General features: G+C 42.3%; 1 protein-coding gene across 1 annotated transcript in view; it reads left to right on the top strand.

Annotated features, from left to right (window-relative positions):
- Positions 1 to 23,768, top strand: part of LOC138982612 (putative molluscan insulin-related peptide(s) receptor) — a 105,109-nt gene that overhangs the window by 23,663 nt on the left and 57,678 nt on the right. Inside the window, exons 3-4 of the mRNA XM_070355943.1 lie at positions 22,380 to 22,552; positions 23,163 to 23,370. Coding sequence (XP_070212044.1) covers positions 22,380 to 22,552; positions 23,163 to 23,370 — 381 coding nt within the window. The remainder of the gene's footprint in view (positions 1 to 22,379; positions 22,553 to 23,162; positions 23,371 to 23,768) is intronic.

The following is a 23,768-nucleotide window of genomic DNA, read 5'->3' as shown; positions in this document are numbered from 1 at the left end:
ACAGCGATTATATAGTAGCAAGTTGCACTAAACATTTGAACAAAATGCATTTTGTTCAAATGTTAACAGCACAGCACCAAGTTTTGCATAAGTGCACAACAGCACTGACCATTTCACAAAAGTGCATAACAGCTGTGACAATTTTACAAAAGTGCATTGACCATTTCAGGCAGATGGCTAACATGCAGATTTCGCTTTTGTCTGTCTTTCTTTGAAAAGTAGGCATGTTCAAGATCGATGAAGTCATGAGCAATAATATTGGGTTAGATGACAGAAAAGATTCAAAAACGTCAGATTCAGTTAGATGACAGAAAAGATTCAAAAACGTCAGATTCAGTGTTTTGGGCACTGTTGAACAGGAACATTCTCTCCTGTTCAACAAATGTGGGTTCAATTCAAAAGCAACATTGTCACAGATAGGCTAGTGTTACATTTCTGTAAAGTTTCAAAAACATCTTCCATGTTTTGGTTACTGTTGAACAGAGGCATATTTTCCTGTTCAAAAAAGTCTGACACAAATTGTCGTAGTTGTGGGTTAAGGTTCGATCTATACTGTCCTTCAAACGAGTCGTAGAACCGTCATTGTCACAGATAGTGTTACATTTCTGTTTTACATTCAAACGAGTCGTAGAAGTAGTAGTACATTTGCGTTTGGTTGTTTTTTCTTTTAGATTCCTGTCACTCATACTAGCAGTATTGATTGAGGTACATAAATCTGTTGATGTACAGGGATGACTTGTTTGTAATGAATCCTTGTTTCCTCCACATTGAGTTTGCATTGCAGTTGGACAGAAATGAACAGGTGTTAATTGATAAACACATTGATAATGGCTTTTGAGAAAATCAATCAATTCTGCAAAGGAATTAACTTGATGACATCAAAACTGCAGCGCCATTTGACGAATGGTTACCATTTCTGTTTCTTTGATGGGAATCAAACAAATAAAAACATTGACTATCCAAGTTACCATGAATGGCAATAGTTGACTCCTGAAAAGTAGCAAGGATATAATTTGAGACGATAAACGCCTGATGCAATCCCTCCTCAAGGTCAGTCAACTCAAAACCTTCATCATTCGCAACATCAGTAGGCAACACAGCGGGATTCGTATGTCCAGAAATCATGTCGAAAAAATATTACATTTCAAAAGCATGTCCAACCAGAGTTGTTGGCAAGTGTTCGTGTCCGAAGTAGCCTTCAGTGTGTGTATATGTATTCATGTGACAGAGAACGTGACCTCATTGTTCAATCCTCTCTCTCTCTTCTTTCTCATTCGAACGCACACACGCAAGAACGTAGCCTACGCACGCATGCACGCGCACGCACACACACACACACACACCCCGCTGACGCACACGGCAAACCACGCACACACACACTGACTGTCGGCAAGCATCTCTTTTTGTTTTCTTTACCTTTGTTTATTGTGTTTTCGATATTTGTGTTTATTTTTTGCTTGACTTATCTGTTTTATTTTAATGTTTGCTATCCACATCGTGTGATAAATGTTTCTTCTCAGTCTCCGAGTCAGTTTAGTTTCTGCACGCCGCTTTGGTACTCCTTGTTTTTCTAACTGGTGTATTGTGCGCGACTGATTTGCGGATTTATTTTTATTCCTTTCATATGCAGTTGAAGTGTTGTGGGTGTTATTGTCTGTATATGCTATGTTGCGTCTGTGTACGTGTATGCCTACAAGAATTTTGGGTGTAATGTGCCTGTGGTCTGCTCGCAGTCGAGCACAGAAAACATGGCGGCGCCCTGTGGCAAATTCGTGGAAAGTCTTTCCCGACCGCAGATACCAGCGTCGTCCGCGACGCTGGAATAACCAGACCTGAATGAATACAGAGAACACGAGAAGAAAACAAAACCACAACTTAGGTTCTGTGGTCTGCTTGCAATACAGTAGGCAGGAAATGTAATCTCAGTCTTAGAGACTCACCCTCCACCCCTCCATTCTCACAGCAAAAGAATGCTGGTATATTACTGTAGAACCCTCATTTTGAGACCCCCCATTTAAGACCCTGCTTTTCCATTCAAATTTTGTTTTCATACTCTTAGTTAATCACTTAATGTATGTACCTCCATGTTAACATCCCTCCCTTCTAAGACCTAATTTCACCAGATTCTCGGAGGTCTAATGAAGGGGGATTCAACTGTTACACAAGTGAATGATAACTACAAGTGTGTAATGTGTACAAGAATGCTGTTGCTGTGAGCCATAAAAACAAGGTAGTTAATCCCGTCCCCTCCCGTTTCCATGTTTTTTGCATGCTTTTTGTGTGTGTGGTTTTTGTTCTTTGTTTTTGCCTGGACTGAGGGAGATTACATGGGGGTTGTGCGCCATGTATAGCTTGCCCCCTTCTCGGCGTATAAGGGGAGGGAAAGGAAGGGAGGGGCGTTTTCTGTGACCTTGCCCCTTGACCTCTCCGCTGCGGGCAAAATAAGCTGGCATTCCTGGTCATAGCCGCCTAGAGCGGGATTAATGATTTTTGTTGTTAGTCGTGGTATGGTGTTGTTGTTAGTCGTGGTATTAGTCGTGGTATGGTGGTGGTGGTGGGGAGGGATGGGCGGAGGTGGTTGAATGAGAGAGACTGTGTATATGTGTGTGTGTGTGTGTGTGTTTGAGAGAGAGCGAGGAACAGTGTCCAAGACAGGATGGCTGTTCCAGTTGTGTAGAAGAACTATTATATAATATATATGTTAATTAGTCTTGTGTGTGGGTGTGAGTGTTTAACATCCAAGGCGATGGACCTCTTCACAGTCTAGGTTGTAGCTTTGCGGAGAGATACCCTTTTCCCAAGGTATCCCGTTGTTGTTTTTCTTCTTTGTTCTTCTTTTGTGTTGTTGGCTCACGTAAGTGTAGCCTATGCGATCGTAACTTTGTCTGTCTGTGCGTGTGTGCGTGTGTGCGTGTGTGTGTATGTCTGTGGTAGAAACTTTAACATTTCCGAGTCTATGTGTGAGTGGTTATCCAAGACTATGGATAAAGCTCGCATAAGATTACGTCACGGTCAAAAGTGTTTGACGTCAATTAATGCATCATGACGGCATGCCTCCCTGTAGTCTTTCTCTCTCGCGTTGTGTGTGTGGTCTCGGTCATCGTTATTTTGAGCGGGCCGAGACTATTTGGCAGTCGTGTCCCTGTAAGTAGGCTACATGCAGACACAGACAGATCTAGATCTAGTGTCTCTCTTTCTTGCACAGTCGTCACCTAAGCTTACTGTGTGTGTGGGTGTCTATGTATGGCATTCCGTTTGTCAAATAATTATTTGGATACTTTTTCATGTTTTTTTCACCAGTTTTAGCTAAATAATCATTATTTAGAAGCCGTGTGCTAAATAAGTAATTGTTTATAAACAATGTAAAACAATTCTAAATAATTTTTTGTTTACGTAAACAATTCATTATTTACCTAAACAATTCATTGTTTACGTAAATAATTCATTGTTTACGTAAATAATGATTTATTTACGTAAACAATATATTATTTAGACTTATATTACATTGTTTATAAAGAATCAGCAATGTTGCTAAATAAATCATTATTTACGTAAACAATGAATTATTTACGTAAACAATGAATTGTTTAGCCAACACATTTTCCATTATTTAGGGGTTTCTAGGATTCGCTTCTGAACTAAGTTTTATGTCTTTCAGTGATTACTATAATTGAATACAAGGTCTCTCCACACACTCTTATCTTAAAATAGCTGTTGTTTGGATATTATTTTATTTATTTTACAAGCCGAGTACGAAAATAACTGATCTCATACACAGTCAACGGTCAAGGTCAATTAAGGTGTTTCCCTGCCGGGAGTGTTTAGTGTTTGCATTTTCTTGCTTGAAGTTGTTGAAACACAGTTTTTTCCCCCTTATGTTCTCTGTTCTGTTTATGTCCCAACAACATGCCTGTCTTTCCATTTCTCTTCCTTTCATCGTTTCATTTCAAAGAGAAAAGTAAAAACAGCTGTGAACCGTTGAAAAACGGGAAACAATGCCTCCGACGCGTTCCGAGAAGACTCTGGAGTGACTTCCCTTGCCTCATGCACAGGCCTCATGCAAAACATTGCGATCGGGCGAGAAGCGAAAATATTCTGAGCGATTGTTACCAGAGGAGAGGCGGCGATACCACCAGAAGATTTTGGAGATTGACGGGAATGATCCGTATGACATTCTCAACCAGGTGCTGGTCAGCAAATCCGGACGATCTGCCAGAGCTGAGTTACATCAACATCGTAAATTATTTTGTGCTTGGCAAGAGTGCATACAGATACACATGTGAGCAGCTGAAAAGCTTACAACAGTTTTGATTCCTACCGACTTTTTGTCTCTGGCTGGGTGAGGGATGTCAAGTGCTACATGTCATTTCTGCAAAGGTAAGAATGTGCTTTCAGTTTATAATGAATGAACGTGAGTGTTCTCTGTCTTGTGTTGCTGATATCACAAGTTACAGTTCAGGATATTGTGTTGAGGCTTTGTCTTTGATATATTCTTCGCTTCAGTTTGTATTCTGGACTACGACAAAAGCTGTAGATAGTCTTGAATATATTTATATTTTGAAATAGCTTGCAAAATATTATATAAATTTATAATGAGCTTCATGTTCATATTCAGTTAAAAATATGTTGTTTACTTTTCATTGTTAAGGTTATTGTAAAGCACGTTATGTGCGTCTTAGAGTTATATTCATTCGATTGACCTAGCTGAATGCTGATTTGTGCGACCTTCAATTTATTTTTCAGATTCTTCATTCACAACGCCTTAATGAACCAGCACTTTCTCCTTGGATCATCGCCACTTCTGATGGCAACATACTGGCAGCACACTGTACCTGCATGGCCGGAGTTGGAGAAACCGGCATGGCCGGAGTTGGAGAAACCTGCACACACGTCCCTTCACCTTCAAGGAGTCAGCTGTTGAGTGTGCTGTGGCAGACCGCCATTTCTGTTTGGAATCTAACAGTGAGGGGATGCTTTGTCTGCGCAAAGACCACCCATACTTTAGTCAAGTACAGTGCCAGATTGTTATGACCAGTTCCTCCTACTGCGATTTCATGGTGTGGACTACTGTGGATAAAGTTATTGTCCGAGTATTGCCTGACTGTGATTTTTGGGCAATGTGTGTGGAGAAAGCTTTGAAAGTGTTCAGACTCGCAGTTCTTCCAGAGCTAGTTGGAAACTGGCTGGACAGAGAAGCTGAGCCTCTACAAGCAGTGGATGTGAACCAGGAGCAGCTGCAAACACCAGCCGTGAAATGCAGCAAGAAACAGTGAAAAATGCCAGACTCGCTTGCTCATATGTGTGTGGGAAAACAAACATCATGTATGACTGTACACACAGAAAGTGGCAGTACGTAGTAAAGTTGTAGAGAGGGAGAGAATACATCGAACGCAGAAGAAGAAGAAGAAGAGAGGGAGAGAAAAGAGAGCATGTAATGTTTTAAATCACAGTTCACACTCACAGAGAAGTCATCAATTGTTCCATTCTTGTTTCATTTTATTCTTAAAGTAAAATCATGCACAGATGTAGACATACATTTTGTTTAGGATCACCGACCACAATACAAAATCAAGTGCTACAAGTATAAATTATGATGCATACAGGACCTTATTTTGTGATTGTTTTACATCCACTGCTGTGAATAACAAAGAATCATGAGCAGTTTGATTATCAACTTATTCAGCCAGGTATATTGTTCATTCTCCTTGTTCAATGTTTCCAGTGACACGGATTGGCTGCTTGATTTAGGGAACAAATAAGAGTGTGTGGTCCAGCGTAGTTCTGCATCAGTACAGTCAAGTAATACAGTGTTTAAATTGGCAGTGGAACTGAAAGTTAGTTTCTATTATCAACTAGTTCTGTTTTGATGACAACAAAATTGAACACATTTATTTCTGCAAAAAAGCGCACAGGTCTTTGATCATAATGAATAGTTAATGACTCACATACCCACAGTATGTTATTTCAATTTTGAACATTTAGTGAAAGTGTTCTCTTCACTTTGGCTTCATACCTGCAATACTGGTAGTGGTATGTTCAGTGTTGCTTGCAGTTGCATGTTATTGGTAGTTTAAATGTGTGCTCGCATTTCAAGTGTAGGCCATTTAATTTTTCAATGCTCCTTATCTTGTTTCCTGTGTAGAGCTATTTTGAGGTTAATCAGCATAATTCAACCTTTGTCAGTTGTGTCAATACATGTCACATTTATGCAAAATGATTTCAAAGTGTATGTTAAAGTGGTGTGTGTGTGTGTGTGTGTGATAGAAAGAGTGAAATCTGCTCTTGAATTGGAAGGAAATAGCAGCAGGTCAGATCATATACACATGTATATTCAAATTCAAGATTCCATCCAGTGAAAACATGATAACAGAAAAACTGTTGCTACTGCTCATGTGAGACACCTGAATCAGATACAATACACCACAGTTTAATTAACACATTCTTTAAACAATGCCTTCATCTTCAAATTCAAGATTCCGTCCAGTGAAAACATAACAGAAAGACTATTGCTACTGCTCATGCTTGACATCAGAATCAGATACAATACACCACAGTTTAATTAACATATTCTCTAGTCTAAACAATGCCTTCAGTTCACGAGGCTGTGTTTATGCAGCGTCACAGCAAGAATCACATGATACCAGTGCAAACATTGACAAGCCCAGATGATACAGTGACTATTTTGTCCAGTGTTACCACTTCTTCCTCTTCCCTTGCAAACAAAAGATCAGTCAGAATATCAGAGTTCAGAATTTTGTACTTTCCACAAAGAATACCGATAACTCGTTCAACATAAATTCTCAGATTAGCTAGTTTGCGTGTTGACTATCTCATAAGCTGTAAGCTGACTCTTCCCTCTTGTAAAGGCAGGGATTTTCACTTGTGCACCTCTCATAGCCACTAGTTCATTAATGTCAAATCCCCTGTCGGCCAAAATCACATCATTTTGTACAATATTGTCTAGATACCCACTATTTGCAGTGATGTGCTTGTCACTTGAAAGCCCACCCCACCCTTTAGAAATAAAAGAATTATGGCCTTGAGGTGTAATTGATATTAGGTATTTAATTGTATTGTTGTGCTTGTAGTTTGACCAGGTGAGTGCACTAGCATCAACACTGGAGGGTCTCTTAATGAATATATTTCAAAACAGTCAATAATGGACACTACTCTGCATCTTGAACACACACGGCCAGTACATGTACTGTGCAACTGACCTTGCCACGGAACGATCCAAGGGGGGCAATCTCAGTCATCTCAAAGAGGGAAATCCAAACGCAATCCGCTTTGTTCGATTTTACGGGCTTGGACGATAGAGAAAAATAAGAAAAGCAAAAGCTGGAGTCCAGTCTGGACGAAACTGCTATCAAGAACGCAGAATTAATTTCTTCTGAGTTTTTTTTTAGCCGTAAGCGCCATGTTTAACTGCTGTTCACAATGCGGCCGCAGTGAAACCAACAAAGGGGCCTCACTATGGAAGAGTTTCCTGCTCCGATAAACATGGTGCTTACGGCTAAAAAAAACCTCAGAAAAAGCAATTCTGCGTTCTTGATAGCAGTTTCGTCCAGACTGGACTCCAGCTTTTGCTTTTCTTATTTTTCTCTTATCGTCCAAGCCCATAAAATCGAACAAAGCGGATTGCGTTTGGATTTCCCTCTTTGAGATGACTGAGATTGCCCCCCTTGGATCGTTCCGTGCCAAGGCCAGTTACACGGTACTGGCCGTGTGTGTTCAAGATGACTACTCTGTTCCATGGATAGGGAAGGAATTGTGGCGGTAGACTTGTCTTTATACTTCGCCTGTCTGTCCAGAAAACAAGTGGCTGCAGTCTGTGGTACATGATATGCACAGTCTCGTGAAAAACTTTGCTGGCAGTTGTTCTTGACACAGAAAAGATGTATGCCAGGTGTTGCAGAGGTGTGTTAAGGCGTATATATGCATGAATGAGAGCTTGAAACTGTGTCAGTGCTCTGCGCGAGTGTGTTGGCAAATGCCATGCAAGAAAATCAAATAATGTAACAAGTGTGAAGAAATTAGAAATCCCAGAAAAATATCGTACAGTATCGTCATTGTCCCTCAAAGAATCAAGTGTCATTTTTTTTCTTGGCAAGTTCGTCTTTAAGTTCCCGAGTTTCTAGCACCAGCCTGTTTAGTTCATCCCGTTGCTGCTTTTCTTCATCTTTAGAAATCCAGGCAAAATTGTCATAGGTTTCAGTCTGGCAGTAAGTACCGCCACAGTCACCTCTCTCGGGAAGAGGAGCAGCCAGTTCTGCTGTATCCGAAGTACCTTCACTTTCGCCATCAACAGCATCCTCTGCTAAATTAGGGTGAGAAGGAGTTGACTCACTCCCCACAAGCTTCTTCCTCTCCTTGAGTCTCTGGTACTGTCCTTGTTGGGCTGTCAGGCTGTGTCCCTGCACCATACCCAAGTTTCAAAGTAGGTGTTTACTTCTCACAGATGGTTGCCCTGCAGAAAAAATCAAAGGCAAATGTATTGTAAATTATGGATTGGGAGTTATTTTAAAAATAAGTCACCCAAACAAAATGAATGAGTAAATCTAGACACAGATCTACCCTTTAAAACTGAACTATAAAGTTGTATCAACAATGACCATTTAGTGTTCAAATAAATTCTGATTATCAAATCCAAGTATTTCACACCTTCTCACAAGTCATGGTTTTGGGCAACCATGATAAGTTGTTATACTGAGAGTAAGTGTAAGACTGACTCACTCAGTCATAGACTGCACTCGGTGCAGGACTGACCGACTGTCTGCACACTACCATCACAACACAGCTTGCATAAAACACAGACTAACCAAGGCAGGTGAACAAAAGCATGAGTACTTACCATTGACAAAATGATCAGAGCACACGTATCTCCTAGCTGTTGATTCAAAGTTGAAATTCTTCAGCTGAAGCTGTGCCAACCATTCTCGCCCGCGTCGTGCAGTCAAATCCCTTGTCTCTTTGCCCTTTCCGTTGACAACAAATGGAACAGAAAAGAATCTTCTGTCCCTATCTCTATCTTGTCTGTTATGGCAATGTTTAACACTACAACTAGAGACCATGTCGATAAATGCGGAAGATTCAGAGTGCAGATTTCGCGTGTTGCCTTCTCGCGAGTTCCGCCGGAATGCCAGAGGCAAGGCCGGACAACTCTGCACACGACTGTGTGACGTCATCGCGTCAGAGCTCATACCAAGTTGTGTTGTGTTGTGTAACCTACAGATAAAAAAAAAAAGTGTAATCATGCAGTAAGAGAAATGGAAAGAGAAAGGTTTTGTTGAGACAGAACAGAAAACTTAGGACGGAAAACTTTTTTTCAACAACTTCAAGGGAGAGAATGCAAACACTAAACACTCCCGGTTATGACCTTGACCTTTTGTTTGTTTTCGCATTCAGTTCTTTTCGTACGGCAATTTCAGCTTGTAAAATAAACAAATTTACGAACATTTTCTGATAAATAATGTTTGGAGATACCTTGTATTGAATTATAGTATATACACAAAGAAAAAAAATGAAGCTTAGAAGTCAATTCTTGATTCCCCTAAATAATGAAAACTGCTTTCCCTAAACAATTCATTGTTTACGTAAATAATTCATTGTTTACGTAAATAATGATTTATTTAGCAACATTGCTGATTCTTTATAAACAATGTAATATAAGTCTAAATAATATATTGTTTACGTAAATAAATCATTATTTACGTAAACAATGAATTATTTACGTAAACAATGAATTGTTTAGGTAAATAATGAATTGTTTACGTAAACAAAAAAATATTTAGAATTGTTTTACATTGTTTATAAACAATTACTTATTTAGCACATGAGCTTCTAAATAATGATTATTTAGCTAAAACTGGTGAAAAAAACATGAAAAAGTATCCAAATCATTATTTGACAAACGGAATGCCATATGTGTGTATGTGTGACGGAGTGATTGAGTTTGTGTTACTGTTTGTCTATTTCTTACGTGAGCCTTGAAGGCTTCGCCTCTTGTTTTTGTATTGACTTGAAGCGCCTGTGGTTGAGGGAGGCTTGTCAACACTCCCCGAGTCCCAGAAGCTCGTATTGATCTGTTTTTCTGTGACCAACCTGACCTCACAATCACAAGTCAGCCCGGCCCGCCTCACAGCCTGCGCACACAACCTGAAGTACACCACACCGCCATTGCCTTTCTTCACTAGCTACGTCGCTGGTACTGACAACAACACTACCACACTACTCTCTGTGCCCTGTTGTTGTTGTTGTTGTTGTTGTTGTGCTCTGCGGTAACAAATAAGTACATGTACACCACACCGCCACTGCCTTTCTGCACTAGCTACGCCGCTAGTACTGACAACAACACTACCACACTATTCTCTGCTGCGTGTTCGGTCTACCGGAATAGCCCTGTTGTTGTTGTGCACTGCAGCAAGAACTAAGTACATGTACACCACACCGCCACTGCCTTTCTTCACTAGCTTTGCTGCTAGTACTGACAACAACACTACCACACTATTCTCTGCTGTGTGTTCTGTCTACCGCTATAGCCCTGTTGTTGTTGTGCTCTGCGGCAAGAACTAAGTACATGTACACCACACCGCCACTGCCTTTCTGCACTAGCTTTACTGCTAGTACTGTACGAAAACACTGCTCTCTGCTGTGTGTTCTGTCTACCGCTAGCCCTGTTGTGCTGCGCGGCAACAAGCGTAGTCTACAAGATCTTTGACCACACCGCCACTGCCTTTCTTTACTAGCTACGCTGCTAGTACTGACAACAACACTATTACACTACTCTCTGTGCTGTACACCACATTGCCACTACATTTCTACACTAGCTTCTGCATAGACTACTACAATACAACACTTCTCTCTGCTCTTGTGTTCTGTCTACCGCTAGCCCTGTTGTTGTTGTTGTTGTTGTTGTGTGGCAACAACTAAGTACACCACATCGCCACTGCCTTTCTACACTATAGCTTCTACTTGAAAGTTCTACGTTTACTGCTACAATCCAACACTTCTATCTGCTCTAGTGTTCTGTCTATCCCTGGCACTGTTGTTGTGGTGGTCTCAGGTCTTGTTGTTGTTCCCACATGTACAACACTTCTCTGTGCTTCAACAGATCTCCCTCTCCCTCTCTCTCTCCCTCTCTCTCTCTCTCTCTCTCTCTCCCTCTCTCTCTCTCTCTCTCTCTCCTCTCTCTCTCTCTCTCTCTCTCTCTCTCTCTCTCTCTCTCTCTCTCTCTCTCTCTCTCTCTCTCTCTCTCTGCTCTGTGATGTCTATATGGCAAGCACTGTTGTTGTAGTTGTTCTTTGGGGCTGCGTTCATACTACACGTCTCAGTAATAGCTCTGTGACTAGAGTGTGTCCTACCTCAACATTTCTCTGTATTCTCTGTATTCTCTCTATCGCTGTGGCCAGGTTGAGCCCTGTATGTCTTAGTTGTTACTGACTGTCCTACATAATTCTTGCTATGGGGATGGTGAACATTTATTCAGAAAAAAGATATTTGGAAATGTGACAGGGGAGGCTACCGCTCCTTTCACAGCAGACTCTGCACCCGAGTTGTTGGCCTTTAAAGTCAACACCCGTGGTTTGTGGAAATCTGTTTGTGATAGGGTGTGGTAGTTTCCGATTGTCTGTATGTTCATGGAAACCTTCGGGTTTGCATAACAGTTTTTATAGGGCTAAGAAATTAGCCCTAACATTTTCAAACCTGTTTGATTGCACTTCGCTTCCCGAGGTGATCGTAGTGTTTCGGCACACGGTTACATCTGGCGCTTGCGAGCAGGGATGGGACTCGGCATGATATGTTCAGGTAATGGCATAATATGACCACTGAACATGTTCGTGCTGTTCCCATTCTGCGAACTTGGGATGGACAGTGGTCTCCCGGTTTGGAACTTCGGGACGAAGTTCATTTCAAACGGGGGCGATTGTGACAGGGGAGGCTACCGCTCCTTTCACAGCAGACTCTGCACCCGAGTTGTTGGCCTTTAAAGTCAACACCCGTGGTTTGTGGAAATCTGTTTGTGATAGGGTGTGGTAGTTTCCGATTGTCTGTATGTTCATGGAAACCTTCGGGTTTGCATAACAGTTTTTATAGGGCTAAGAAATTAGCCCTAACATTTTCTAACCTGTTTGATTGCACTTCGCTTCCCGAGGTGATCGTAGTGTTTCGGCACACGGTTACAGAAAGAAACAAACAAAACTAAAGCAAAAAATGAAATCAGAAACAAAAGAAATAAAAAATAACCTGTACAAGAAATGTTCCAGAATAATTTGTAGCTGAGGGCTTTGTTATGTACTGCAAAAGATTTTGTTTAGTTTTCATCTTTTGTTCAATAATTAGTACAAGAACATCCACTTCTACTTAGTCCAGTTTTGCTGCACAGTACCCCCATTTTAAGACCTTGTAAAATCTGGAAACACCAGGTCTTAAAAAAAGAGGGAGTCTTAAAATAGAGATAAATTTATAGACCTTATGTAAAGGTAATCTGATGAAGTAGGTCTTAAAAGGTGGCTGCTTTTTGGCATAAATGACCCAGACACAATTGCCATGCATGTACCGTGGAACCCCCCTTCCAAGACCTTCAGAAATGTGAGAAATTCAGGTCTTAAAAAGGAGGGAGTCTTAAAATGGGGGTACATTTACAGAGGTTATCAACAAAAAATCTGTAAAAGCAAGATCTGTTTTTAAAGGCAGAGTAAGCCTCCCGTAAACCATCACAGATACGGTCAGGCTTTTACACACAGTACAAACACCCTTTCATTTAAACACTCACCAATTGAGAACATCCTAGGTGCCCTCCGTAAAGAGCGAACAATTTTCAAAGAATTTATTTTTGCGTGGTTTATCTTACCCCTGAGCCATCGTGAACCCGTGTGATCCAGTTTTCCTTTTTCACAATGCAGTCGTCAGTTAGTCATGAATGCGACTCGATGTGAGCTTATCTACAATAGCACGTTTTTTATGGACGAAACAACGGCTGTGGTTCACAAGAACTCTAGCGATGGCTTTTGACTGTTGAGAGGAACGGCGATTTGCACTGATGAACCTTCGTCTGCTACGACCCTTGCGTGACCCTGCTTCCAGGCTTTTCTTTTTTTTAAAACTTTCACAACTTCTAATTGTTCTGATCTTGTCTTGATGAAAAACGAATTCTTTTATGATTAAAGAATGTTTGTGTAACAAGCTGTCAATTTATTATTTAGATTTTAAAAGTTAGGTCTAGCGCAAAAACGAGGCGCCGTTGTTGTTAACGAACAAGTCTACGAAAATAAATTCTTTGAAAATGTCTCACGCTCGACAGAAAGCAGCCAGGATGTTCCCGTTCGGTGAGCGTTCAAATGGAAGTATGCTTGTACTGTATTTAGACGCTCGGGGAGCTCTGTGATGGTTTACGGGAGGCTTACTGTGCCTTTAAAGGGGAGAGGTCTTAAATTCAGGGGTCTTAAAAGGGGGGTTCAGGGCGGGGATGTAGCTCAGTCGGTAGCGCGCTGGATTTGTATCCAGTTGACCGCTGTCAGCGTGAGTTCGTCCCCACGTTCGGCGAGAGATTTATTTCTCAGAGTCAACTTTGTGTGCAGACTCCTCGGTGTCCGAACACCCCCCGTGTGTACACGCAAGCACAAGACCAAGTGCGCACGAAAAAGATCCTGTAATCCATGTCAGAGTTCGGTGGGTTATAGAAACACGAAAATACCCAGCATGCTTCCTCCGAAAGCGGCGTATGGCTGCCTAAATGGCGGGGTAAAAACGGTCATACACGTAAAAGCCGTGGGAGTTTCAGCCCATGAACGAACAAACAAACAAAAAAAGGGGGGTTCCACTGTATCATTGTATGGTTTAATTAAAAGGTCTGCATACATCAGGATGATCACCGTGGATCTGTCCATGCTTTTAGTTTTACGTGGAGTTGGTTTAATTAAACAATTTTATTCAGAAAAAAAATTACATATATAACAAACCCGCATACAATCAATTAGTAAATGGAGCACACAACAAGCAACCGCAACACGGTGGCCTAGTGGTAAGGCGTCCGCCCAGTGAGCGGGAGGTCGTGGGTTCGAACCCCGGCCGGGTCATACCTAAGACTTTAAAATTGGCAATCTAGTGGTTGCTCCGCCTTGCGTCTGGCATTATGGGGTTAGTGCTAGGACTGGTTGGTCCGGTGTCAGAATAATGTGACTGGGTGAGACATGAAGCCTGTGCTGCGACTTCTGTCTTGTGTGTGGCGCACGTTAAATGTCAAAGCAGCACCGCCCTGATATGGCCCTTCGTGGTGGACTGGGCGTTAAGCAAACAAATAAACAAACACAACAAGCAAAGCTTAAAGACCTGGAGTAACAGCAATCCTTTCACTTTGACAAATACCCAAAATCAATAGCATGGCTGCATTTTGTTCAGATGTTGTTGAATTAATTTCTTAACGTAACATCCGTGCCAATCTGCTGAATTAATTTAGGACAAAATCCTGCTCTTCACAAGAAGCATTCAGGTTGGTTTGTGTTGAATTTGAAGGAGAAAGCCCTTATCTTATCCCATGCAAAAGCCTCAACCGATCTGCAATGGTGAACATGGAAAGAAGATACATGTACCTTTAACGCAGGAGTTTGATTTATGCGGGAAGGTGGCAAGCAACAACAGCCTAATGCAGTCATAGACATGCAATCAGTGATCACATGAGTAAGTGGTGCTGTCTGAGGTTTCATCGGTCATTGGCCCTTGTTAAGGCGGAGACAGACGCACAACACAAAACCATGTTTTCGACAAAAACACCATCTGAAAACGTCGGGGAAACGCATGTTTTTAAAGAGGGGATGTCACACGCGAAACACACAGATGAAGCGTGGTGCGTGTTTTCACAGAAATATCGGTCAGTGTCAGCTTTACCCGTCCAGCTATCGCCCTGTGTTTGGGTTTGTAAACAACACGGCTGGCAGCGCCCAAGCTGATACGGTCAGTGTCAGCTTGACCCGTCCAGCTATCGCGCTGTGTTTGGGTTTGTAAACAACATGGCTGGCAGCGCCCACTGATATTATTGCCTCTCTTCAATAGTGACAGGCTCCATAGACTCTAGTTAGGATTCATGGGTCCGATACTACCCTGAATCGGTACCACATCTGAGTCGGCCATTTTTTCTATCTCTGTGGTGCCGGAAACCGAGTCACGTGAGTTGATCGTCCGCGCTCATTGGCTGACTACCAAAACGTGTTTTCAGATTTTAGAGCATGCACTAAAACCCAAAACACGATGCGAAAACACGAAACAGTGTTTTCTGAAACGCGTTTTGGGGGATGTCACATGGGAAACACGCTGTTTTGTGTTTGTTTTGAAAGAAAACACTGTTTTGTGTTGTGCGTCTGACATGGTCTTTAGTCGCTGCTGATCTGGGCAGAAAACAGGACAAAGAGTATTATAATAATCCTATCTGTATATTACAGGAGCGTTTGAAAGGGAAAAACCTTTCTTTGCTGTTGCTGATTAGCTTTGAAATGTATAGAAAAATAGATCACATTGTCAAAGGCGTACTGTGATTCTTCTGCGTTCGTGGGCTGAAACTCCCACTATTTTTACGTGTATGACCGTTTTTACCCCGCCATTTAGGCAGCCATACGCCGCTTTCGGAGGAAGCATGCTGGGTATTTTTGTGTTTCTATAACCAACCGAACTCTGACATGGATTACAGGATCTTTTCCGTGCACACTTGGTCTTGTGCTTGCGTGTACACACGAAGGGGGATAAGGCACTAGCAGGTCTGCACATAAGTTGACCTGGGAGATCGGAAAAATCTCCACCTTAACCCACCTGGCGCGGCCGGGATTCGAACCCACGACCTTCCGCTTTGGAGGCCGGCGTCTTACCACCAAGCCATTGCGCCGGTCGCGTACTGTGATGACCATGCAGATGCAGAGTATCTGTTCTCACCGAGTAACTTGTTAACAGAGAGAAAGAGAAAGGGGGTTGGGGAGAGAGAGGAGAGGTATCCTTAGCGGATTATGACTTTATTCAGTTATTCTGCAGAAAAACAGAAATGCTGGAGAAAAACTGTTTTGTTTCTGCAGCATTTCTGCATAATGTCATCTTTCGCGAGAGCAATGTTTTTTTCTGCAGTAAAACAGTTTTACTGCAGTAAAATTGAAATCAAGAATGCTACAGTAAAACGGTGATGTTGTTTGACTTAAAGGCAGAGTAAGCCTCCCGTAAACCATCACAGATACGGTCAGGCTTTTACACACAGTACAAACACCATTTCATTTAAACACTCACCAATTGAGAACATCCTAGGTGCCCTCCGTAAAGAGCGAACAATTTTCAAAGAATTTATTTTTGCGTGGTTTATCTTACCCCTGAGCCATCGTGAACCCGTGTGATCCAGTTTTCCCTTTTCACAATGCAGTCGTCATAGTTAGTCATTTGAATGCGACTCGACGTGAGCTTATCTACAATAGCACGTTTTTTTTATGCACGAAACAACGGCTGTGGTTCACAAGAACTCTAGCGATGGCTTTTGACTGTTGAGAGGAACGGCGATTTGCACTGATAAACCGGCCGTCGTCTGCTACGACCCTTGCGTGACCCTGCTTCCGGGCTTTTCTTTTTTTAAACTTTCACAACTTCGAATTGTTCTGATCTTGTCTTGATGAAAAACGAATTCTTTTATGATTAAAGAATGTTTGTGTAACAAGCTGTCAATTTATTATTTAGATTTTAAAAGTTAGGTCTAGCGCAAAAACGAGGCGCCGTTGTTGTTAACGGAACAAGTCTACGAAAATAAATTCTTTGAAAATGTCTCACGCTCGACAGAAAGCAGCCAGGATGTTCCCGTTCGGTGAGCGTTCAAATGGAAGTATGCTTGTACTGTATTTAGACGCTCGGGGAGCTCTGTGATGGTTTACGGGAGGCTTACTGTGCCTTTGAGGAAAACTGTTTACACTTTTTCTTCAGCATTTTGGCATTATTCAGTTATTCTGCAGAAAAACAGAAACGCTGGAGAAAAACTGTCTTTTATGCAGCATTTCTGCATAATGTCATCTTTCGCCGAAGCAACGGGTTTTTCTGGAGAAAAACATTTTACTGCAGTCAAATTGAAATCAAGAATGCTGCAGTAAAACGGTGCTGTTGTTTTACTGCAGAAAACCTGTTTGCACTTTTTCTGCAGCATTTTGTACTGGCTCATTATAATGTTGGAGCACGCGAGCCCCTCTGTCGAGAGATGGACTCATCCAGAATTACCAATAGTTGTGCGTGACACGAATGTATTTTGTCTGTCTGACTTCCTTTATGCCGGAAGTTCAAATTTTCAAATTAAACAATGGCACCTGTCACATTTCTACAGCGCGGGCCTTTTTCTTTTAGAGTTCTTTTTGTCGCAGTTGAGAATATATACAACCCATTTTGTGATAAAAGCACAAAGTTTAAGTTGGTGGATAGCTGACTATGCAGAGAGAGAGGGAGAGAGTGTGTGTGTGTGTGTGCGCGCGCGTTTGTGTATGTGTTTGTGTGAGAGAGAGAGAGAGGCTGCAGTATTTAAGGACATGTGGCCTTGAGCAGCCTTAGGGGGAGAGGGGTGGGTAGTGTGAGTTTTGCTCGATCTCCCCTTTGAAGGAAGGGAAGGGTAAAATCGCGTTCTCACTGGGCCATGGTAGGCAAAGTACAGTTAGGATATGGGGTGTGTGTCTCTGCTCTCACAGCCCCAACATCAATAACGTTGTGACTTGCCTTCTGGCATCGGTCCAGGTGACCTTGAGCGGCCAGGTGATGTTACTGATCTCTTTCTCCCACTTCCTCTATCCCCTACCGCCCCCCCCTCCCCCTCCATCCCCTCCGCTGCAGGTCTACCTTCCCGCACCCCTTGTCGTGTGTTTCTGTGTCTGTGTAGAATTCTTTGTGCTGTTGTTGAATGTTTTGTTACTGGCAAGATCTATCTGTTCTTTCTGCAGAGTGTAATGATTGACAGGTTGATGAGCTTTGATGAATGAAGAATCCAAAACCAAGAAAAGTATGTTGTTGGGACGTTTAGTTAATATGTTATTGACAAAACATAACCTTACGTTCACAAATATACCGACCCAGCGATCTGTTAAGTGCACAGACAAACACTAATTACACAAAACTTATCTTGAACAAATGTTCGGGCGCTTGCAGGGAAGACACAGGCAAATAGGGTTTTTATGCCATAGAGCTCGTGTTGTGGATGAACTCGCTTCTCTCCTCTGCTTCTCTCCTCTCTCCTTCCCCATTTTACACCCCCTTCCCCTATGAGGCTATCCCCCTTTCTGTGACCTTGCAAGCGAGTTGTGGTTGAATACATGTTCTTTTTCCAGCTGCAGAAATTTCTTCTCTGATATTTTCTGTTTGGACAGATTTATGAGCTTGATTATTGAAGCACCGATAGTGAATGTGCTCTACTCTCATTGCTCCCTCCCTCACCCCTCTGCTGCCCCCTTTTTCTCTGCCCCTCTTGTTTTTTTCTCTGTGCGGATGTTTGTGGTGTGGTTGAATGGTTTGTTTCCAGCTGCAGCTATTTCTTTGGAAGTATACTGGTGCCTGCAATGTGTGACCCCTCCAGTGGAGAGGACACCTCCCTTAAAAGGACACCTGGGGCTAGTTTCATAAGCCAGAAACACAGTCGACCAACTGCAGTTGTCCAAGAGAACCACGGTAATCCGACGTTATTGGGTTTCACGAACAAAATTTCAGTCGGCCGACTGCGGGTCGTCTCACCGAAAGTCGGCCAAACACGGTGATGCTCTCCCCCCAACACTGTGTTCGGCTTACTGCGGTAAACCGAAAATAAATGTAATTATCCGCACAGTCAATGGCAGAATGCTCACACTTTTTTGGATTGTGAGCTAAACCTTGTGATTGTTCTTCAAAATTTATCTATCATGACGCAGTAATCCAGGAGACAAGTCAGGGTTATGTCTTGAAGACGTCACATTATGGCGTAAGAGGGTTAGATGTCACGCGAAGGAATTACTGAAAGTCTCGTTCATTGTTATTTTGAGCGGGCCGAGACTACTTTTTTCTTCGAAATCGGCCATTTCCACGTGCGAATGAGCAAACGGAAGTGGTAATGTTGCTAAATTTAGCCTTCGACTTGGCCATTCGGATTACTGTACAGTCGGTCGACTGCGGTTGTCCGCGGGTGACGGTGATTCGCTCATGAAATGCACTTTTTGGTGACCCGGCGATCAACCACAGTCGATCGACTGGGCAGTCGATCGACTGTCAGTCGGTTCACTGCTATCTTATGAAACTGGCCCCAGTTGTCCTTTTGTCTATTATTTCTACAAAAATATACCTGTCATGACTGGCCACCTGTAATGTAGGGTCACTTTTGACTGGTCTCATTAGGGTGTCCTTTTATTGCAGGTACCACTGTAGTTATTAGACGGGCGCAGTGGCGAGGTGATTAGACGTCGGCCTCCTAATCGGGAGGTCGTGAGTTCGAATCCCCGGTCGCTGCCGCCTGGTGGGTTATGAGTGGAGATTTTTCTGATCTCCCAGGTCAATGTATGTGCAGACCTGCTAGTGACTTAACCCCCTTCGTGTGTACACGCAAGCACAAGACCAAGTGCGCACAGAAAAGATCCTCTAATCCATGCCAGAGTTCGGTGGGTTATAGAAACACGAAAATACCCAGCATGGCTTCCCCAAAATCGGCGTATGCTGCCTGAATGGCGGGGTAAAAACGGTCATACACGTAAAAATCCACTTGTGCTAAAAACATTAGTGAACGTGGGAGTCAAAGCCCATGAACGAAGAAGATTTGGTTCAAAAGATTAATTTGGTTAACACTGAGGTCTGGTGCTAATGACTAAGAGCTGTGTACCTGTATGAATTCCCATACTGGTTTTATTTCGGGTTTCTTGTGTCATACAGGTATTTTGTACCGGAGATTCTGACTAGGTGGTTTTACATCAATGCATTGAAGCCTATACACAGCCCCAGACTGTTTACTTCAAGGTTTTCTTCAGAACAATAAAGCGGTTCAACTGTTTTGCCTTTAGTGATGCTCTCTGATCTGTCATTCAAAATGTCCCCAGCAGTGGAAAGCAACTTTGTTACCTTGATCATATTCGGGTGAGCGCTGCGGAAATTATCAAAGAATACCAGTTAAAACTGTTACAGTGAATGCAAACTGGTATTTTTTCTCCAAACCTGTTTTACCGATTTTTCAGTATATAGCTGCAGCTCTACTAATTAAGCTGCAGCCCCCTTTCCCTTCTTCTCGTTTCTGTGTTTTTTTTATATTTAGTCAAGTTTTGACTAAATATTTTAACATCGAGGGGGAATCGAAACGAGGGTCGTGGTGTGTGTGTGTGTGTGTGTGTGTCTGTCTGTCTGTGTGTGTGGAGAGCGATTCAGACCAAACTAATGGACCGATCTTTATGAAATTTGACGTGAGAGTTCCTGGGAATGATATCCCCGGACCTTTTTTTCGATAAATATCTTTGATGACGTCATATCCGGCTTTTTGTAAAAGTTGAGGCGGCACTGTCACACCCTCATTTTTCAATCAAATTGATTGAAATTTTGGCCCAGCAATCTTCGACGAAGGCCGGACTTAGGTATTGCATTTCAGCTTGGTGGCTTAAAAATTAATTAATGACTTTGGTCATTAAAAATCTGAAAATTGTAAAAAAAAAAATTGTTTTTAAAACGATCCAAATTTACGTTTATCTTATTCTTCATCATTTTCTGATTCCAAAAACATATAAATATGTTATATTTGGATTAAAAACAAGCTCTGAAAATTAAAAATACAAAAATTATTATTAAAATAAAATTTCCGAAATCGATTTAAAAACAATTTCATCTTATTCCTTGTGGGTTCTTGATTCCAAAAACATATAGATGTGATATGTTTGGATTAAAAACACGCTCAGAAAGTTAAAAAGAATAGAGATAAAGAAAAGCGTGCTATCCTTCTCAGCGCAACTACTACCCCGCTCTTCTTGTCAATTTCACTGCCATTGCATCGAGTGGTGGACTGACGACGAGTATACGCTCTTGCTGTAAAAATGCAGTGAGTTCAGTTTCATTCTGTTAGTTCGACAGCTTGACTAAATGTTGTAATTTCGCCCTACGCGACTTGTTTCTTCTTCTTCTAATTACCGCTTTTCAGTCCCCCCGCAGGTTAGGGGGAAGAATTTACCCGATGCTCCCCAGCATGTCGTAAGAGGCGACTAACGGATTCTGTTTCTCCTTTTACCCTTGTTAAGTGTTTCTTGTATAGAAAATAGTCAATTTTTGTAAAGATTTTAGTCAAGCAGTATGTAAGAAATGTTAAGTCCTTTGTACTGGAAACTTGCATTCTCCCAGCAAGGTAATATATTGTACGACGTTGCAAGCCCCTGGAGCAATTTTTTGATTAGTAGTGCTTTTGTGAACAGGAAACAATTGACAAGTGGCTCTATCCCATCTCCCCCCTTTCCCCGTCGCGATATAACCTTCGTGGTTGAAAACGACGTTAAACACCAAATAAAGAAAGAAAGAAAGACCGCTTTTCAGAAAGAGCCTGTTATCTAATGATAACCACCCCTTAATTCTGTCATTCTTCTTCTTCTTCTTCCGCGTTCATGAGCTGCTACTCCCACCTACACTTGTGTTTTTCTTGATTGGGGTTTAATGACTGTTTTTCCCCTGCCATTTAGACAGCCATTCTCCATTTTCAGGGTAGTACATGTAGTGTCATTCTATTGATATGCTGTTCAGTAGCTGCTAAGAGTGGGCAAGCCTGAATAAACAGCAACACACACACACACACTGTCACACAGCATAAACACACACACACACACACACACACACACACAGAGTCACACACCATAAACGTATACACACACACACACACACACTGTCACACACCATAAACGTATACACACACACACACACACACACACACACACACACACACACACACACACACACAGTCACACACACAAGCGCACACGCACACACACACTAACACACACACACGAACACACACACACTCACACACACACACACACACACACACACACACACACACACACACACACACACACACACACACACACACACACACACACATTCTTTTAAGGGTGTGAGCAACAGTTGCTATTCAGTGTGTGCTGGGGATTAAACCCTCATTTCGACTTGCTTTTTGTTCTGAGGGTGTTCTTGCCTTTGATCAGTTGAAGTGGAGACAGCGTTCTTTTTCCTTTCATTTGACAAAATTCTACAAAATAAAATACAACACATCTGGATACACACAGTTGATGCACAAACATAGTGGGTGTTGTTTTTCTTTTATTTCTTTTTATTATGGACACATTCTGTGACATCTTGTCATTGTTGTTTGAAATTGAAATCAAAATCTTAATTGTCTTATCTGGTTGCAGAGTGTCCCTGCGCCGCCTGTTACAACGGAGGGGTCCGTTGCTGTACCGGTAACTGCATCGGAGGTTGTACGGAGGTGGTTAAGGACGGAAGAACGGATCTGAAATGTGTGGCTTGCCGCAACGTCATGTACCAGAATAAATGCCTCAATCGCTGTCCCCCAACAACTTTCATGGTGAGTATTGTGCTGTCACTACTATATGGTCTTCAAAAGGAGGGAGTCTTGAAATGGGGGTAATTTTTTCAGAGGTTATGAACAGAAAGTCTGAGAAAACAAGGTCTTAAAAAGGAGGGAGTCTTGAAATGGGGGTTCCCCCGAAATCGGCGTATGCTGCCCAAACGGCGGGGTAAAAACGGTCATACACGTACAAATCCACTCGTGCTAAAAACATGAGTGAACGTGGGAGTCTAAGCCCATGAACAAAGAAGAAGAAGAAGAAGAAATGGGGGTAATTTTTTCAGAGGTTATGAACAGAAAGTCTGAGAAAACAAGGTCTTAAAAAGGAGGGAGTCTTAAAATGGGGGTAATCTTTTCAGAGGTTATGAACAGAAAGTCTGAGAAAACAAGGTCTTAGATAGGAGGGAGTCTTAAATTGGGGGGTTCTTCTTCTTCTTCGCTCACAGGCTGAAACTCCCACGTTCACTCACAATTGTGCACGAGTGGGATTTTTCGTGGATGACCGTTTTTACCCCGCCATTCAGGCAGCCATACGCCGCTTTCGGGGGGAAAATGGGGGGTTCCACTGTAGAACTGAGTCTGACATGGTTATTGTTCTGATGCTCAGTTCATGAAGCGGCGGTGCCTGAGTGCACAGGAGTGTTTGAACCTGACTCGCAAGGCCAACAGCCCCAACTCACAGACCGCCAAATGGATGCTATACAAACCTGAGAACAAATCATTGACTCCGGAGTGTGTGGATGAGTGTCCCAACGGATACTTTCCCAATGAAGAGGAATCAGAGTGCGTCAGGTGCAACAATTCTTGTCCCAAAGGTGAGTATGCAGGCCTGAAAGATGCGAGTGTTTTACTCGCCATGGTGAGTAGAAATACGTAACTGGCGAGCAGAAATGTTCATCTCCGTGCATCGCGGACACACACACACACACACACACACACAGACAGACAGACACAAGTCGTATATATATATATAGATACGGCTTCTCTGTGTGTGTGTGTGTTTGTGTGTGTGTGTGGGCAACACCTGTGGATTGTAGAGTTCTGTTTGTGATGTGGTCTGGCGGATTTGGTGTGTCTGTATGTTCAGGCCTTCCTTCGAGAAGCCATAACAGTTATTCTCAATCCCGTTTGAGTGGACTTCGCCTTCAAAGGTGATTGTGGTGTTTTGGCACTCGGTTACATTTGGCGTCGTCGACAGCGATGGGACTCGACA

Source organism: Littorina saxatilis, linkage group LG1, assembly GCF_037325665.1.
Source record: "Littorina saxatilis isolate snail1 linkage group LG1, US_GU_Lsax_2.0, whole genome shotgun sequence".
In the NCBI taxonomy this organism is placed as follows: domain Eukaryota; kingdom Metazoa; phylum Mollusca; class Gastropoda; order Littorinimorpha; family Littorinidae; genus Littorina; species Littorina saxatilis.
Note: the sequence above shows the minus strand (reverse complement) of the source record. Positions and strands in the feature narration are given on the sequence as shown.